Raw genomic sequence first — 16,031 nt, forward strand, 5'->3', positions numbered from 1 at the left:
TCGCCACCAAGGATTCCCTGTCTTTCCAGGGCTTGATCAAGTTTATGTGATAAACTTGGAAAGGCTTCCTTCTACCTGGTTGGTGCACCTTGTAGTTCACCTCACTGACCTTTTCAACAATTTCATAGGGACCTTGCCACTTCGCCAAGAATTTACTCTCAACAGTGGGGACTAGTATAAGGACCCTATCGCCTGGGTTGAATGTCCTGATTCTTGCGGACCGGTTGTAAATTCTACTTTGGGCCTCTTGAGCTCTCTGGAGGTGTTCCCTTACCAGGGGCATTACAGTGGCTATACGGTCCTGCATTTGTGCTACATGCTCAATAACACTCTTGTATGGGGTGGACTCATTCTCCCATGTCTCTTTTGCAATGTCTAGTAGACCCCTAGGGTGATGACCATAGACCAACTCGAATGGTGAGAACCCTGTGGACGCTTGGGGCACCTCCCTAATAGCAAACATGAGGTAGGGTAATAAATGATCCCAGTCACGACCATCTTTTGCCACCACTTTCTTCAACATATGTTTCAAAGTTTTATTAAATCTCTCCACCAATCCGTCCGTCTGGGGGTGGTACACAGAGGTACGGATGTGTGAGATTTTAAATAGTCTGCATAATTCCTTCATTACTTTCGACATAAATGGCGTACCTTGGTCAGTTAGGATTTCTTTGGGGATCCCAGTCCTAGAGAACATATAAAACAACTCACGTGCAATTGTTTTAGATGCAGTGTTTCTTAAGGGTACAGCCTCAGGATAGCGGGTCGCATAATCCAGGACTACCAAAATATACTGGTGTCCTCTAGCTGACTTTACAATGGGACCCACTAAATCCATGGCAATACGCTCAAAAGGCACCTCTATAATAGGGAGCGAAACCAAAGGACTGCGAAAATGTGACACTGGGGCACTAACCTGACATGTGGGGCACGACTCACAGTATTTTTTAATGTCATCATATATGGCCGGCCAAAAAAACCTCTGGAGAACCCTCTCTCGCGTTTTGTCAGTCCCCAAGTGTCCCCCAAGAACATGGTTATGTGCCATGTCAAGCACCTGACGCCGGTACGGCTTAGGTACCAGAAGCTGTTCCACAATCTCATCCTTAACCTTATTAACTCTATAGAAAAGATCATTAGTCACCGAAAAATGTGGAAATCTTTTTTCAGCATCTGGTTCCTGAGGTACCCCGTTCATAACAGCAACCTGCTCTCTCGCATTTTTGAGAGTGGGGTCCTGTAATTGTGCAGTCCCAAAATTATCGCTAGACACCTCTAAGTCTAGTATATTTTGCTCAGTGGGAGGAGCCTCCTCCTCCCCAGCCAGGACCTGCAAAGGAAAACAATCATTTTCATCCTGCACACTTTTATCATTCACAGTGGACAAGGCAACCACCTTAGAGGTATCCTCACTCCTTTTGGGGATTTTTCTTTTTTCCCAGAGAGCCCAGAATAAAGGAAAATCGCGCCCAAATATTACATTATGCATGAGGTTTTTAACCACACCCACTTCATATTGTACTGTGCCTTGTTCAGTCCCGACTTTAGCCAGCACTATAGGGTACACTTTTGTATCACCATGTATACACACAACGCTCATATGCTTTTTAGACTCTAAGTCCCCAGTCACCAGGCTAGCATGCACCAAGGTTACAAGGCTTCCTGAGTCCATTAACGCTTTAACAGGAAAGTCATTGATTGTAATATCGCAGATTTGCGGTTCAGTCTCTAGTCCAGGAACTGCAGCACAAGATGGTTCCGCAAATAGCGACTGACGCCGGCTAGCGTCACATTCCATGGGTTCAGAGGTAAGAGGGCAATGGGCCGACACGTGTCCCGCCTCATGGCATCTCCAACACTGGATAGGGCCTGGTCTCTTTGGCAAGGAGTCTTTTCGAGAGCCCCTTAGCCACCCGGGACCATCACCAGTCTTTTGTCCCTGAGACACCACTTGAGCCCTTTTCCCCCCATCAGCACCCCTCCACACTCCCCCAATAGATGGAAGTCTCTTACCAGCCGACGGCACAGATCTGGCGCTCCGGGGAGGTGAAGATGCTGCAGGAACATCACGGAGGTAGTCCTCAGTCGCCTGGAACCTCTCCACAAGGTTGACAAGTTCGTTTGCATTCTTAGGATCACCTTGTCCCACCCAGCGTTGCAAGTCAGTAGGAAGGGCTCGGAGGTAGCGATCCATCACGACCTTCTCTAGGATTTGTGCAGGAGTAGAAGTGTCTGGCTCCAACCACTTTCTTGCCAAATGGATTAGGTCATACATCTGGGACCTCGCTGATTTGTCCAGACTGTAGCTCCAGTTGCATACCCTCCGGGCACGGACTGCAGTAGTAACTCCTAGTCGGGCAAGTATCTCCTCTTTTAGCCGAGTATAGTCCTTAACCTCTTGCTCACTGAGGTCATAGTAGGCCTTTTGGGGTTCACCTGTTAAATAGGGCGCAATTACCTCTGCCCACTCAGCGGCTGGTAACTTCTCTCGCTCAGCCACGCGCTCAAATACTGTTAGATAGGCCTCAACATCGTCCTCAGCAGTCATCTTTTGCAGCGCTTTCTGCACAGTCCTTCTCCCAGAAAAAATCTCTGGAGCGGCTCCCATCACCACAGGCGCCTCTCGATTTGCTATCAGGTGCTCGATAAGTTGTTGTTGTGCAGCCATGGACTGTTCATGTCGTCTATTGGCCTCTATCTGAGCCTGCTGTTGTGCAGCCATGGACTGTTCATGTCGTTGCTGTTGTTGCAAACTCACTTGCATAAACTGCTTCAGCATCTCCTCCATGTTGCTGGACTGTTCCTGGAGTGTCATTGCAGCTTTCACCCAAGACATAAGCAGCTGTAGCCAAGTCTGTCCACACCGTTGCCCCTAGCAACCGACTTTGCCCGCATTCGAACACCAATTGTAAGGGATCTTCCTGGGGTAGGGTGTGTTTGGAGACAGTTCACAGCAGACTTGGAATTTATAAAGCAGATCTTGGCGTTTATTCGTGGTACAAACAGTCCAGCAAACAAAATATACAGCAACACCGTGCTTTCTAAGTACAACAAAAATAAAAGTCCTAGCCCGGCTGGGCGCTTACTAACAGGTTCTGCTCACCTATCTGACACTTACAAACACAGCGTCTTTCACCTGGATATCGCAGGGTGAGTTTTAGCTCCAGCAGTGGCAGTGCTTGCAGCTTCCTTCAACACACAGATTGTTCATTCCCTGGCTGAGAGCGATCACCTGCAGGCTCTGCAGAGCCTTTAGCTTCCCAGGCTAATTAGGATCAAAGCTCACCTGATCCCAAACCCAGAACTGGATCGGGGGATGTGGAATGACAGGTCCCTCTACCAAACCTACCTGCCATTCCATATAAACCCAGGCCCGGCAAAATTTAAATAACAACTCAGCAGCATATCGCTGCTGAGAAACTGATCCATCCTGGATTTACCATCTCACACTGTGTAGCAACCTAGGTGAGATGTACACCCCCTCGATCACTTCTCCAGTGACATGTCTACAATATATACATTTTTATTTTTGTATCTGGTTTTACATAGAGCGTTGTGATGTGGATGGGAACGCCATTAGAGCAGAGGAGAATCCACCATCTGTCATGTGACACATCTCCCACACAGTCATCGTTCTCTATATAAATCCACCACATGATACAGATAATTTTCTGTTTTCCAAGGCTCTGATGAAGAGGAATCCCCTCGAAATGTGTTAGTCATTGATTCAGCCATTTATTCAGTCTATACTCTTGCATGAGTTTTCTAATCATTTCCACTATTTTATCAAATGAGAATATTGTATCCTGTTTTTATGAACACGTAGTAATTTTCATTGTATTCATTAATTTGTTTAGAATAAACTTTATTTATCAACTTGATAAATTCTGGTTTTCCATACACCTAAGGCCGACAGACAGCAACCTCCATTTCTGCACACTGTGGCACCCTGGCCGTTGTTGATGCGTATGTGCAAGCTTCCTTTATCTCAGCACAGAAATGGACACACTTTAGCATCTATGCTTTGGGTGCCAGAGGACTTTGTCCCAGTACTGCTTTTTTGTTATGCATTTTTTTATTATATGCACAATCTGAATTGCCAGATTTTGTGATAAGTTTACTCTGTGGATCACCATGTATAATATAATACCCAGAGAATAGAAGTTATTGCGCAGTTTACAGTCTGAGCTTGACTCAGTGGTCATGTCTTTAGTACGTACCATATTATGCCACTCCTAGATTGGCAAGATATGTCAGTGTCTTGTGTACTTTGGACCTTTCGGCAATCCTGTTGTCTTGTAGGTTACTTTGAATACTGCTACACCAAAAACAGTCGCGGAACCAGTTCTCTAATACAGAATTTAAAGGTATACATTAAATTAAAGAGCATAATGGAAAATTTATAGTTAGGCACAATCTATTAACATCCGAAAAGGAAATAAAATGTATATGTAAATTGGTTTATCACTACTTCTGTTTTGATTGCAGGGAAGTCATGAAGAGAAAATCCATAGGAGGTGAATGCACTAATCATGTTGGAAGTAACCCGGGCTCTAAAAGAGACACCCACTTCTGTGCAGTGTGCAGTGATTACGCATCCGGTTACCACTATGGAGTTTGGTCTTGTGAGGGCTGTAAAGCTTTCTTCAAGAGGAGCATCCAAGGTATGTTTCGTTCTTGGATCTTGTTGCTGAGGTTGATTTAGGACATTCCATTCCCTGGTGATGAATGTTCCGAAGTAATTAATGAATTCAGAATATTAATGAGGTCTAATAATGACTGTTGTGTGCAGCTAAAGCCCTCTGTGCTTTGCAAGTTGTGAAAAGCAGAAAATGTTTCAAATTAGCATTATTTGTATTATAAGTGTAGCCAGTCTAGCAACTTATCAATTCTGGAATTTGCAAAAAGAGCTGGTGTGTGTTTGGGAGTACTTGTAGACCGATGGTAGCTGTCAGGATTTCAAAAGCATCATGGAAGCTTATGTTAAAGCTCCAGCCAAAATTAAAAATCAACTTTAAGAAGCTTACAAGAGACATTGGGGGTTACTTATTAAAACTGGAGTGTGCAGCTCTGCATAGAAACCAATCAGCTTCCAGGTTTTATTGTCAAAGCTTAATTGAGCAAGCTGAAGTTAGAGACTGATTGGCTACCATGCACAGCTGAACCAGGTTTTGAGTGCCCCAGTTTTAGTAAATCTCCCCTATTGCCTACTTGCTTAGAGCTCAAGTCCCTCATTCAGTCAAATCCCTAGGGCACCAGTCCTCCTCAATCTTTTTTGTCAGTAATTTTTTGATCTGGGACCTACTTTGCCTTACCTATTTGCAATAGTGCACAGTGGAGAGAGAATAGTAATATCCGCTCTCCATTATAAATTGGCCTATAGGCAGTTTCAGTTTGTCCTACCTTCTGTAAGTGCTACTGTTCAGTTGGTCGCTGTGCAGTGGGGAATGGAGGTTAAGAGGAGCTTAGTTCCTCTGAATCCTCCGTATTTGTCATCAGGGGAGCAGCAGTCAGATTGGGTGCTGCTGTCTGGCTTACCCCCACAGCTACCTTTAGTGTGTCCAATGCTAATAAATAGCACTGTCCCTTTCTGGTTGGCATGCATTTGCAAAGTGAAAAGTGTGGTGACATAATTCCCACTGTAGCTAGGTACAGTGTATCTAGTTCTAGGGTGAGGTTCCTGTTGAAGTGGGATAGTGCAGGGATACCATGCCTGGCTCTGCTATCTAGGAACACTAGAGTTGGGACAGGGAGCTTCCTATCAATTTTCTAAATGTGCCTGCACTGTTTTGCCTATCAGCCATCAGAAGTTGCTGCAGTAACATAAGCCTATCATAGCATCCTCTCAGTTGAAGAGACTGTGCTAAAGTACTGCCAAAGTTGGTAAGAGCTATTGTACCCGGGTTGCCTGTGATATTAGGGCTCCACTGCCATATTGTCTGGAAGTGGGAAGTGAGCACCTTGCAGCTGTCTTCCACAAGTCATTTGTTACTTACGTTACATATCCAAATAATTATTGTGCCAGCTTACTTAGTTTCAGTGTACCTTTATTCTGTCATGGGTATCAAGCACCTGGTCCTGCCCACAAGCTCTTTAGTGGTATATCTATTAGTTTTAAGGAGCCTAAATATAGTAGAGGTTGCCTAATTGTGCATGTGTCACCTGGTTGCCAAGCAATTATTCTATAAGCAGGCAAAGTCACATTGGGCCAACTTGTATGTTTTTATCTAAGGAAAAGTGGGGGGTAGGTTACCTGACTTAAAAGCAGTAGATGTTGTGAGGAGTAGGTTAAAATTACCAACACAAAACAGCTCAGATAACTTTGCTAATCCTCACTTTACCCTGGGAAAAGGTCACTTTAATAGGCCCTCCATGCATCATAGAAACAGGTTAGTTACATGCCAGCAAACTCATGATTCTACAGATGGGATGGTGCTAGGTTTCCAGTTTTTCTCAGAAGACATCCAATTCCTACCTGCATTGGAAGTGACCTTGGCTTAGTCTGGTTAGTGGGCTAGGTTACCTTGGTCTTTGCTTGAAATTGCTTAAGTAAATGTCTCCTGCGCTTATTATTTTTTTGAAGAGATAGTATTTAAGACATTATTTCCCTACTGGATTGTAAACAGGGCAATTACACATGCTGTAATAATGAGTATTTTATCTCAGGAATCATTGTTATGAGGGGTAGGTAAGTAAGTGTTGTTCTCAGCAGGCATTTAAAAAAAACTGAGGTAACCCCATCCTGGAAATTACATTTCTGGAGATCAGCTTTAAAATGCAAACATCCCACCCCTTTTTACCCCCACTGCTCTCTAGTGGTGGGTTAGAAAAAAATCCACCCAAAATCTAGTTTAGTAACATAACTGCATGGTCATCTGCATCGCTGGCTTCTAAATCTTCTGTTTTCCTAACTGCAGAGATATGGGAGGGGGTTGGGGAATCCTTCATCTCGTTCCCACATCACTGACTGGTTCATGGGGACACTTGCTATAGGTTATATAGTGAAAGGGTCCTCTCTGGCTCTAGAATTTTGCAAGAGGTGGGGTGAAATCACAGGAAGGGGACCAGTTGGTGCAGGAACATATTACAGCTCTTGATCACAGGTGTTCACTGCAGAATAGGTGTTCCAGTGATGATTGAAGGAATTTCCTCTTACTTTGGAGAGTTTTCGTCTTAGTTCAAGCTGTGTCTCCAGGGCAGAAAGTGAGGGGACTGCTCAAACACCACCACCTTATCGGTACAGACACAAAAGTAAAAACATATTTCTTACCATAAAAGTTAGCCAATATTTCTTGGTACCGAAAGAAAGTGAAGTGCCAAAGGGTTAGGCACCATAAAGACGTCATTTTTCTTTCACAGATGATACCTTTGCTGATGTTATGAAGGGGTTATTATGTTGCATATTATCACTATTACCTCATGCTATATGTTTCTTATTTTTTATTTTTCATATGGAAGGACACAATGACTATATCTGCCCTGCTACAAACCAGTGCACCATAGACAAAAACAGGCGAAAAAGCTGTCAAGCATGTCGACTGCGAAAGTGTTTTGAAGTGGGAATGATGAAATGTGGTGAGATTGTATTCCTTCTTGTTTTATAGTCTTTCTTCTTTGTTTTTGCTTTCTAGTCTTATTATCACATCATCAGCCAGCACAATATAAAATACTTGAATGCAGTGCTGGCTGGTGAAGTTTTAGGATGGGGGGCGACAGACCCCACCCTTCCCTTTTGACCACTCCCACTTCCCATAAGCCACACCCCTTATATAAGCCCCACCCACTCTGTACCCTGTATTCCACTTGCTTCCACCCATAGTGTCAGGAGTATACAGCTCAGCATCACAGAACAAAGTATACAGATCACAGATACGGTATATAGCTCAGCATTGCAGATATGGTATATCCACCTTCAGACCGGACCATTTTGCTGGTCACTGACCAGAGGTCTTTTTACAATTTGGCACTGCGCTGCTTTAACTGGTAATTGCGCGGTCATGCAATGTTGTACCCAAACAAAATTTGCGTCCTTTTCTTCCCACAAATAGAGCTTTCTTTTGATGGTATTTGATTGCCTCTGCGATTTTTATTTTTTGCGATATAAACGTAAAAAGACCGCAAATTTTGAAAAAAAATGATATTTTCTACTTTTTGTTATTAGAAAAATCCAATAAACTCAATTTTAGTCATACATTTAGGCCAAAATGTATTCAGCCACATGTCTTTGGTAAAAAAAAAGTCAATAATTGTATATTTATTGGTTTGCGCAAAAGTTGTCACATCTACAAACTAAGGTACGTTTTCTGGAATTTACGCAGCTTTTAGTTTACGACTGCCTATCTCATTTCTTGAGGTGCTAAAATGGCAGGGCAGTACAAAACCCCCCCAAATGACCCCATTTTGGAAAGTAGACACCCTAAGGAAATTGATAAGAGGCATGTTGAGCCCATTGAATATTTTATTTTTTTGCCTCAAGCGATTGAATAATGACAAAAAAAAAATATTTTTTTTTTTTACACAAAGTTGTCACTAAATGATATATTGCTCACACATGCTATGGGCATATGTGAAATGACACCCCAAAATAAATTCTGCTGCTTCTCCTGAGTACGGGGAAACCACATATGTGGGACTTTTTGGGAGCCTAGCCGCGTACGGGGCCCCGAAAACCAAGCACTGCCTTCAGGCTTTCTAAGGGCGTAAATTTTTGATTTCACTTCTCACTACCTATTACAGTTTTGAAGGCCATAAAATGCCAAGATGGCACAAAACCCCCACAAATGACCCCATTTTAGAAAGTAGACACCCCAAGCTATTTGCTGAGAGGCATTTTGAGTCCATGGAATATTTTATATTTTGCCACAAGTTGCGGGAAAATTACAAACTTTAATTTTTTTTTATTTTTTTTTCACAAAGTTGTCACTAAATGATATATTGCTCACACATGCTATGGGCATATGTGAAATGACACCCCAAAATAAATTCTGCTGCTTCTCCTGAGTACGGGGATACCACATATGTGGGACTTTTTGGGAGCCTAGCCGCGTACGGGGCCCCGAAAACCAAGCACCGCCTTCAGGCTTTCTAAGGGCGTTACAGTTTTGAAGGCCATAAAATGCCAAGATGACACAAACCCCCCCCCAAATGACCCCATTTTGGAAAGTAGACACCCCTAAATTTAGGGGTACACTAGTGAGACTAGGTAATAAATGGCGGGTGCCCTGAAACTATAAAAAAAATAACTAACCAACCAGCGTCACCTGTAACAGTTATATGGTGATCACTGGTGAAAGGGTTAACTAGGGGGCAATCAGGGGGCTTTATGCGGTAGTATATGGGGGTCCCTGGCGCTATAAAAAGCTGCGGCGAACCTAAATACCTACCTGCCTAACTAGCGTCACCTGTGACACTAATACAGCGATCAGAAAAACGATCGCTTATTAGGCTGGGTTCACACTGGAGCGATGCGGGAACACCACGAATCCGCGGCGGGTTCCCGCATCACATGCCTCCCGGCGGCAGTTCACACTGCCCTATGCGAACTGCTGGGAGTGTCAGTGAAATGTTAATGACACCCCCAGATCAGTTCGCAAATCGCAGTGCGATCTGCAAACTCGGATCGCATGGTGTGAACACCCATGCGATCCGATTCTGCTGCGGGCCAAAAAAAGGGTCCTGTACGAATTTGCGGCGGGTGCGGCGGGTGCGACACTAATTCAGCCATACTATCTGTATGGCTGAACTCGAATCGCACAGAGATCGGATGTGATTTGCACTGCAGTGCGGTGCGAATCACATTCGTTCTCATAAACCGCTGCAATGTGAACCCAGCCTTAGTGACACTGGCGACGGGGGGTGATCACGGGGTTAAACCTTTATTGGGGGGGTTAGGGGGGCACATTAGAACTAAAGGGGGCTAACCCTAACTGCCCTAACAGTTATTACAGTCACAAATGACACCAATGCAAAAAAAAAAGAAAAAAAAGCAATTGGTGTCACTGTGACTGGGGGGGCAGGGGTAATTGGGGGGTGATCGGGGGGGTAAAGGGGGGGTGTGAGTGTGCCTGGCATGTTCTACTGTATGTGTGGTGTGTTGGTGCAACTCACCGAACCTCTCTCCTCGGTGCCGGAACGAAAAATACCGACACGGAGGAGAGAATACATCACTTCCTCTCCTGTGTTTACATTACAGGAGAGGAAATGATGTCACGGGACATTTTCATTCGTCGGGAGCGATCGCGAGGGGGTGGCCATGAATGAATGGCCGTCCCCTCGTCCGGGATCGCTCCCGAATGAATACCGACCGCCGCAGGCACCGGGCGGGGGCCCGATCGGGCCCCCGACCGGCGGGCAGGCAAGGACGTACATGTAAGCCCTTATGCCTGCCCGTGCCATTCTGTCGACGTACATCGTCGTGCGGCGGTCGGCAAGTGGATATAGAAGTCAGCGTTACAGATATGGTATATAGATCCGTACCACAGATATGGTATATAGGAGTCAGCATTACAGATACGGTATATAAATCCTCACCGTAGATACGCTATATAGATCAGCTGCACAGATACGGCATATAGATCAGCACCACAGTTACGCTATATAGATCAGCACCACAGATACGCTATATAGCCCAACAGGAGTAAACACGGGACAGGGCATCTACATTCCCCATCTCAACACCTAGCCTGTGTTTTACGGTGAAGGAGTAATCCTGTAGAGCCAAAAACCACCGGTTCACCCATCTATTAGTCTCCTTCTTTCGGACCATTCACTTCAGGGGAGTATGGTCAGTAGGGATGAGCTTCGTGTTCGAGTCGAACATACGTTCGACTCGAACATCGGCTGTTCGCCCGTTCGGCGAATTCCGAACGTTATGGGCCGTTCGCACCAAATTCGTGTGGCGCTCACGGCCCACAATGCACTGCGATGGCACAGTGCATTGCTGGCTCATGATTGGCTCATGATGTGATTGGCCAAGCATGCGGGGTCACAGTGCATGCTTGGCCAATCACAGCGCCGGCAGCGAGGAGAGCCATGATTGGCCACAGGCAGGATGCCTGTGGCCAATCATGGCTCAGGCTGTGTAGTACACGCCCCACACTATATAAGGCGCGGCGGCCTTGTGTAGTGTTTTGGCATCTGTAGCAGTTAATGGGTGTTCTGTGTACCTTCAACACAGTATACACCGATCGTTATCGGCCGATTTTTCGTTCTTGCTCTTCTGTAGTGGTTGTTGTCTGCGTGCCCTGACCGCAGTATACACCGCTATATTCACCTATATATCTAGCGATATATCTATCTTTTATAATAGAGCTGTCAGTCAGTGTTAGGAGATTGTGCGTGCTGTCTGCGTGCTCTGAACGCAGTATACACCGCTATATCCACCTATCTAGCTAAATATCTTGCTCGTTTTAAATAGAGCTCACGGTCAGTGTTAGGAGATTGTGCATGCTGTCTGCGTGCTCTGAATGCAGTATACACCGCTATATCCACCTATCTAGCTAAATATCTTGCTCGTTTTAAATAGAGCTCTCAGTCAGTGTTAGGAGATTGTGCATGCTGTCTGCGTGCTCTGAACGCAGTATACACCGCTATATCCACCTATATAGCTAAATATCTTGCCGTTTTAAATAGAGCTCTCAGTCAGTGTTAGGAGATTGTGCGTGCTGTCTGCGTGCTCTGAAAAAGACGGACGGCAAAACAAATTATACAGGGGTGATAACCCTTCCCTATGTTTTCCAAAAAGCTTAAAAATAGTTTTTTTGACTGGAGCTACACTTTAAAAATGTACCAGTTGAAAATTACAAACCGATTCAACTTAACACAACAAACCTACACAGTCCCTGTCTTGTTTGCACCGCCTATATACTGCTGTTCTGAGTATATAGGGCCTGGGGGCCACACGTATTTCCTTTTTTTAATATGGGTACGGGGTTCCCCTTAATATGCGTACAAGACCCAAAGGGGCTGGTAATGGGCAGGGAGGGCTACCCATGCCATTTTTCTCAATGATTTTCAACCATATTGCAGGAACCAGATATAACATTAAAACCGCAAGCAGCTTTAAATGATGTTATTTCCGTTAAATGTCATTTTGTGCAGGGACTGTTCTAAACACCGGAAACACGTGGCACTTCACAGGCATACTACAGACACCCCCCAGGCACCATATTTAAAGGAATATTTCACTTTTTTTTTTTCATTTTAATCATCATTAAAATCAGTGCTCCCGCCAAAACGGACGTTTTTAAAAGTTTTTTTTTGCAGTGACCCATGTCCCCTGGGGCAGGAGCCAGGTCCCCAAACCCTTTTTAGGACAGTATCTTGCATATTAGCCGTTAAAATTAACACTTTTAATTTCTAACATTCGAGTCCCATAGACTTCAATGGGGTTCTAACGTTCGTACGAATTTGGGGTCCGTTCGAAAGTTCTGGTGCGAACCGAACCGGGGGGTGTTCGGCTCATCCCTAATGGTCAGTTACTAACTCAAACTGGTGCCCTAACAAATAGTGCATCCATGGCCCACTTTATGGCTAAACATTCCTTTTCAATGACTGCATACTTTTTCTCATGGTCATTGAGCTTTCTGCTTAGGTACACCACAGGGTGTTCTTCCCCATTGTGTACCAGCGATAGTACTGCCCCGATGCCAACATCAGACGCATCCGTCTGAACCAAAAAATCTTTGGAGAAATCGGGGGAGTACAGTACTGGCTGTGCACAAAGAGCCTTCTTCAGGACCTGGAAAGACTCCTCTGCTATTGAGGACCACTTCACCCTTATAGAGTCTTTACCTTTCGTCAGGTCTGTCAGAGGGGCAGCTATAGTTGCAAAATGTGGAATAAATCATCTATAATAGCCCGCAATGCCAAGAAAGGCCCTGACCTGCTTCTTGTTTGCAGGACGTGGCCACTCCTGGATGGCTTCTATTTTACTCACTTGAGGTTTTATGACACCATGGCCAATAGTGTAGCCCAAATACTTGGCTTCCTCTAGACCAATGGCACATTTTTTTGGATTTGCCGTAAAACCGTCTTTGAAGAGGGAATCAAGAACAGCCTGGACATGAGGCAAGTGAGACTCCCAGTCAGTGCTATATACCACTATGTCATCTAAATAGGCTGCTGCATATCGCCGGTGGGGTCTTAGGGTCCTGTCCATGGCCCTCTGAAATGTTGCGGGGGCATTTTGCAACCCAAAAGGCATTTTTTTATATTGAAATGAACCCTCCGGGGTTACAAATGCAGTCTTCTCTTTGGCGCTATCAGTCAGGGGTATTTGCCAATACCCTTTTGTCAAGTCCAAAGTGGTAATATACCAAGCTTTGCCAAGTTAGTCTATAAGTTCGTCTACTCTGGGCATTGGGTATGTGTCAAACTTTTTCACTGCATTAAGCTTCCTGAAGTCATTACAGAACCTCCAAGTGCCATCCGGCTTTGGGACTAACACGATGGGGCTAGACCAATCACTATTGGATTCCTCAATAACATCCAGTTCCAACATTCTTTTAACTTCATTGCTGATGTCTTTTCTCCTCGCTTCAGGGATTCTGTATGGTTTGAGCTTGACACGTACCCCAGGTTCAGTAACAATATCATGCTGAACTGCTGAAGTCACGCCAGGTAACTCTGAAAATGTCTCTCTATTCCTTATAAGGAACTCTCTAGCTTCCTGTTTTTGGGAACATGACAAGGTATCAGGAATTGTGACCTCAGGGATCAGAGAGGACTCGCAGTTAACACCAGTCTATCCTTCCAGGGCTTTAACAGGTTTTCATGGTAAACTTGCTCGGGCTTCCTTTTTCCTGGTTTATACACCTTGTAGTTGACTTCCCCAACTTTTTCAATTACTTCAAAGGGACCCTGCCACTTAGCCAGGAACTTGCTCTCAACAGTAGGGACCAACACCAGGACCCTGTCACCAGGTGAGAAAACCCGGAGTTGGGCCCCCCTGTTGTATATTCTCCATTGGGCTGCTTGGGCCTGCAATAAGGCCGCGTACACACGCGGGGACTGTCTGCCGAAACTAAGTTCGTCAAACAGTTCGCTCAAACTTTTGAATGAACGAACACGCCCACACACGGCACTTTTTGAGCGGACAAATACGGCAAACTTTGTTCGTCGTACTAAGTCCGCGCAACTTTTGAAATGAACGGACTCGCCCACACACGAGGCAACAGTCCGCTCATTTCGAGCGCGTGTGCAGGTAGGCGGGGCCCGCGACGGAGACGTCGCGGGCTCCGCCGCCTGGAATGTACTTAAAGGGGAACCCCAACGCCGAAAAAAATCGGCGTGGGGATCCCCCCAAAGTCCACAACAGACCCTTGTCCGAGCACGCTACCCGGCCGGCCAGGAAAGGGGGGCGAGCGAGCGCGCCCCCCCTCCCAAGCCGTACCAGGCCGCGTGCCCTCAACATGGGGGGTGCCTTGGGGAAGGGGGGGCCGCGCGGCCCCCCCACCCCAAAGCACCTTGTCCCCATGTTGATGAGGACAAGGGCCTCTTCCCGACAACCCTGGCCGTTGGTTGTCGGGGTCTGCGGGCGGGGGGCTTATCGGAATCCGGGAGCCCCCTTTAATAAGGGGGCCCCCGGATACCGGCCCCCCACCCTATGTGAATGAGTATGGGGTACAATGTACCCCTACCCATTCACCTGTAAAATAAAAGTACCCAAAAAAAAACACAACACACGAGATAAAATATTTTATTGCACAGCTCCGGGGGTCTTCCGTCTTCGGGGGTCTTCTCGCCGGACTCCTCCGCTATCTTCTTGTAGCTCTTTTGCTAGCGGAGGAGTCCGGCTTTCTTCCTCCCCGCCGCCGGCCTCTTCTCCTGACTTCGGGGGTCTTGTCCCCCTCTTCGGTTCGGACAAGGGTTTGTTGTGGACTTTGGGGGGACCCCCACGCCGATTTTTTTCGGCGTTGGGGTTCCCCTTTAAGTCCATACCAGGCGGCGGGGCCCGCGACGTCTCCTTCGCGGGCCCCGCCTACCTGGAGACGCGCTCGAAATGAGCAGACTTTCCTCCGAGCGGGAACAGTTTGCTCATTTCGAAAGTGGCCTACACACGGGCGGACTGTCCGCTCAAACCAAGTTTCAGCGGACAGTTTTTCGGAATTTCCGAAAAACTTTGTTCGTCAAACTGTCCGCTGAAACTGTCCGTTGAAGCCCCACACACGAGCGGACTGTCCGCTGAAACACTGTTCAGCGGACAAAGTTGAGCGAACAGTCCGCCCGTGTGTACGCGGCCTTAGTGTTCTTTTACTATCGGTATGATTGCTGCAATCCTCTCCTGCATTTGAGCGATGTGCTCAATGACACTTTTATTGGGTGTCTGATCCCCCTCCCAAGTTTCTTTGGCTATGTCTAAAAGTCCCCGAGGGTGTCTCCCATAAAGCAACTCAAATGGAGAGTACCCCGTAGAGGACTGGCAAACCTCCCTGATGGCAAACATCAAGTATGGTATCAGGAAGTCCCAGTTTTTCCCATCCTTGTCAACAAACTTTTTTAACATGTTCTTTAACGTCTTATTGAAGCGTTCCACCAAGCCATCTGTTTGAGGATGGTACACTGAGGTTCGCAACTGTGTCACCTTAAACAACTTGCACAGTTCCCTAGTTATTCGTGACATAAATGGGGTGCCCTGGTCTGTAAGGACTTCTTTAGGGATGCCCACCCGACTGAATACCATAAACAGCTCCTTGACGATGTTTTTAGCAGAAGCAGTGCGTAAGGGAACCGCTTCAGGGTAACGGGTAGCATAATCCATGATTACTAGGATATGCTGATGACCCCGGGCAGACTTGGGGAGTGGACCCACAAGGTCCATGGCAATCCTCTCAAAGGGCACTTCAATAATAGGTAATGGCACTAAAGGACTTTGGAAGTGGGGTAGTGGGGCTGACATCTGACACGCAGGACAGGATTGACAATAATTCTCAATATCTTTCTGTACCCCGGGCCAGTAAAACCTACGCAACACCTTTTCAGTAGTTTTTTCAACCCCTAAATGGCCTCCTAGCAAGTGCCTATGGGCAAGT

General features: G+C 46.1%; 1 protein-coding gene across 2 annotated transcripts in view; it reads left to right on the top strand.

Annotated features, from left to right (window-relative positions):
* Window positions 1-16,031, top strand: part of ESR2 (estrogen receptor 2) — a 189,946-nt gene that overhangs the window by 117,875 nt on the left and 56,040 nt on the right. Inside the window, exons 1-3 of one of the 2 annotated variants that reach the window (XM_077464350.1) lie at window positions 4,296-4,367; window positions 4,489-4,664; window positions 7,459-7,575. In XM_077464350.1, the coding sequence (XP_077320476.1) occupies window positions 4,496-4,664; window positions 7,459-7,575 (286 nt within the window). In that variant the 5' untranslated portion in view covers window positions 4,296-4,367; window positions 4,489-4,495. Of the gene's footprint in view, window positions 1-4,295; window positions 4,368-4,488; window positions 4,665-7,458; window positions 7,576-16,031 lie in introns of those variants that run through there. The other variant, XM_077464349.1, reaches the window with a different exon arrangement.

Source organism: Lithobates pipiens, unplaced genomic scaffold (genome assembly GCF_037356315.1).
Source record: "Lithobates pipiens isolate NorthernLeopardFrog02 unplaced genomic scaffold, aLitPip1_a1.2 Scaffold_30, whole genome shotgun sequence".
Classification (NCBI taxonomy): domain Eukaryota; kingdom Metazoa; phylum Chordata; class Amphibia; order Anura; family Ranidae; genus Lithobates; species Lithobates pipiens.